A 3,404-nucleotide genomic window follows, 5' to 3' on the forward strand; every position below is an offset into this window, starting at 1 on the left:
CATTAACAAGTCATTTTGTTAGTTATAATCATAGTTCCTATGTCACATGTGCTTTGAAAGGAAAATGAGTTTTTTTTTACTAATTTGTTCTATTTACTAATTTGTTTTATGGTAGTATTTTTGCCTTTAAATTGACCCTATAATTGCATAAATAAATGCTTTCTGAATGATACCATATATAGGTTAACTTCTTTGCATTAGAATGACCATATATCTGAACATATGAGTCTCTACATAAAATTAAGCATTTATTTGTGTTTAGTTTTTGAAGAGGTTGAAATATTTTTCAGGAAATTTTAGTACATTGCTTGAAATGGCGCCGAATAAAGATTGGATGGACCTAGTAGATGATGATAGACTTGATCCAAAATATAAAGAAGGGGTTGATCAGTTTTTAGACTATGCATATGAGAAGCTGTTGGATAGTTTTAATGAAAAGGATGAAGACTTTGAAATTCGATGTCTATGTGTTAAATGCAGCAATGTGAAGTCTGGTAATCGTGAGTCGGTAAAGACCCACTTGATTATTCATGGAATTATTAAAAACTACATATTTTGGTGTCATCAGGCGAAAGACAGGGTGAGTCCATTTCGGATTTTGATGAAGAACAAGAAGAAATGATAGAAGAAAGCCAGAGTGACGATGAAATGCAATAAATGATTGGAGATTTATTTCATAATTCAACTGGCGTTGTTGCACCTGATGCCACGTCGAGTCAGGATATTCTTGAGCAGGAACCAGATGGACATGCAAAACAATTCTACAGTCTTTTAGGTGACTCCGAGAAACCTTTGTATGAAGGCTCTAAATGTTCAAAGTTATCTGCTTTAGTGAAACTACTTCACATAAAGAGCCTAAATAGGTGGAGTAATAAATCATTCTCAATGTTGCTCCAGTTTTTGAATGAGGAGCTATTGCCAGGGGAATCAACACTGCCTAATTCATATGATGAGGCCAAAAAATTAATCCGAGACCTTGGCCTATCATATGAAAAAATTGATTCGTGTCCATTCTCTTGCATGCTGTTTTGGAAAAATGAAGAAGGTCTTGATACGTGTCAGAGATGTGGTGCTTCTAGATGGAAACTTGATAAACATGGAAAAGAGATCAAGCGAAAGGCAAATGGTAAAAAAATACCACAAAAGACATTGCGATATTTTCCTCTTAAGCCACGATTGCAAAGGCTTTACATGTCTTCGAAGACAGCTTCTGATATGAGATGGCACCATGAAAGACAAGTTGAGGACGGAGTGATGAGGCATCCAGCTGACTCTAAGGCTTGGAAAAACTTTAATGAGCTACATGAAAGCTTTGCCGAAGAGCCCCGAAATGTTAGGCTCGGTCTTGCAAGTGATGGTTTCCAACCTTTCACAAATTCAAAAGTTTCTTATAGCATATGGCCCGTTTTACTTGTACCATATAACTTACCACCATGGATGTGCATGAAGCAATCTAATTTTATTTTATCTATGCTCATTCCTGGTCCAACTGGTCCTGGAGATGCTATTGACACCTACTTACAACCATTGATAGAAGAACTAAAGGAGTTGTGGGCCTCAGGCATTCGAACATATGATGTATCTCTGAGACAGAATTTCATTTTACTTGCAGCACTAATTTGGACCATTAATGATTTTCCTGCTTATTCAAATTTATCTGGATGGAGCACTAAGGGGAAATTAGCATGTCCTTGTTGTAATAAGCACACTCACTCTATCAGGTTAAAATATGGAGGCAAGCAGAGCTATATGGGGCATCGTCGCTATCTTGATGAAAATCACAGTTGGAGAAAGGATAAGAAATCATTTGATGGCACTAGGGAGAGAGGGTATGCAGCGCCGAAGCTGACCGGAGATGACATCCTTAAGTAGGTGGAAGATCTTATAGGGATCACCTTGACCAATCATCCAGAGAAGAAAATTAAAATATCACACGAAAGACGGGGAGATAATTGGAATAAAAAAAAGTATTTTTTTTTTTTTTTTGATTTGCCATATTGGAGAACTCTCTTATTGCGACATAATTTAGATGTCATGCATATTGAGAAGAATATTTGTGATAGTCTGCTGGGAACAATCATGAACATTAAAGGAAAGACAAAGGATAATATCAAAGCCCGTCTCGATTTACAAGCAATGAGTTTAAAACCGGAGTTACATCCAATCCAGAGAGGAGATAAACTTGTGATGCCAGCAGCTTGTTATACTTTATCCCAAGAAGAGCAAAGCAAATTTTGTCGATTTCTAAAGGAGTTAAAAGTTCCAGATGGATTTTCATCCAATATTTCTCAATGTGTAAACCTTAAAGAGCGTAAGATTTTGGGGTTAAAGAGTCATGACTGTCATGTTCTTTTGCAACGCTTGATTCCTATATCGATTCGTGGCCTTCTTCCTGCAAAAGTGTGTGAACCAATTATTGAACTTTCCATATTCTTCACTATATTATGTGCCAAGACATTAAGGGTGGATGGACTTAAGCAAATTGATGAGCAGATTCCACTTACGTTATGTAAGCTTGAGAAGATTTTTCCACCTTCAACTTTTGATGTTATGTTGCATTTAGTAGTTCATTTAGCATCTGAAGCCATACTTGGAGGGCCTATTCGATTTCGATGGATGTACCCAGTGGAACGTCAGCTTTATACTTATAAGTCATATATCAGAAATAGGGCATGTCCAGAAGGGTCAATTGCTGAAGGATATATAGCAGATGAATGCATGACTTTTTGCTCAAGATATCTAAAAGGCTTCGAGACAAAGTTTAATCGCCTTGAAAGAAATTATGAAGATGACAATAGAGAATGTAATGAAGCACAACTATCTATTTTCAGACATAGTGGGCGGGCATTGGGTGCTGCCACCACCCGCTACCTTGATGAACGTGAGTGGTTGCAAGCTCATATTTATGTTCTAAAGAACTGTGATGAAGTGCAACCACACATTGAGTAAGTCACTAAAGTTTAAGATTCTACTAATAAATTTACTATAGTTAGTCAACGTTAATCATATTTATGATATTTTAATGTAGGGACTACAATGAATTCGTGAGAGAACCCACAAATCACTATGATGATAAAGATTGGGATAAGAACTTTATCGAGTGGTTCCAAGCTCTAGTACGTATATATCTTGCCTTATTTTTTAAATATCTTGATTGGTTCATTTTATTACATGTTCCATGACTTGATCATATTTTGGTTTTGTTTAGGTTTATCAGAGTTATCGAGAAGATGATGACTTACTTTCACTATCTCGTGGTCCAAGTAAGATTGTTAAATGTTTTACTGGATTTGTCATAAATGGACATCGATTTCATACAGAAAGTCGAGATAATTGTTTGTCAACTCAAAGTAGTGGGGTTGCAGTTGTTGGTGATGCTGGTGATGGTGGAGATATAGATTATT

The 3,404-nt window shown here is 36.4% G+C and overlaps 1 protein-coding gene across 1 annotated transcript; it reads left to right on the top strand.

The window, feature by feature from the left end:
- On the top strand, positions 658-1,872 carry LOC109841476. Its single transcript, XM_020410443.1, has one exon. The coding sequence runs from the start codon at positions 658-660 to the stop codon at positions 1,870-1,872; it is 1,215 nt and encodes a 404-aa protein (XP_020266032.1).

Source organism: Asparagus officinalis, chromosome 5, assembly GCF_001876935.1.
Source record: "Asparagus officinalis chromosome 5, Aspof.V1, whole genome shotgun sequence".
Taxonomy (NCBI): Eukaryota; Viridiplantae; Streptophyta; class Magnoliopsida; order Asparagales; family Asparagaceae; genus Asparagus; species Asparagus officinalis.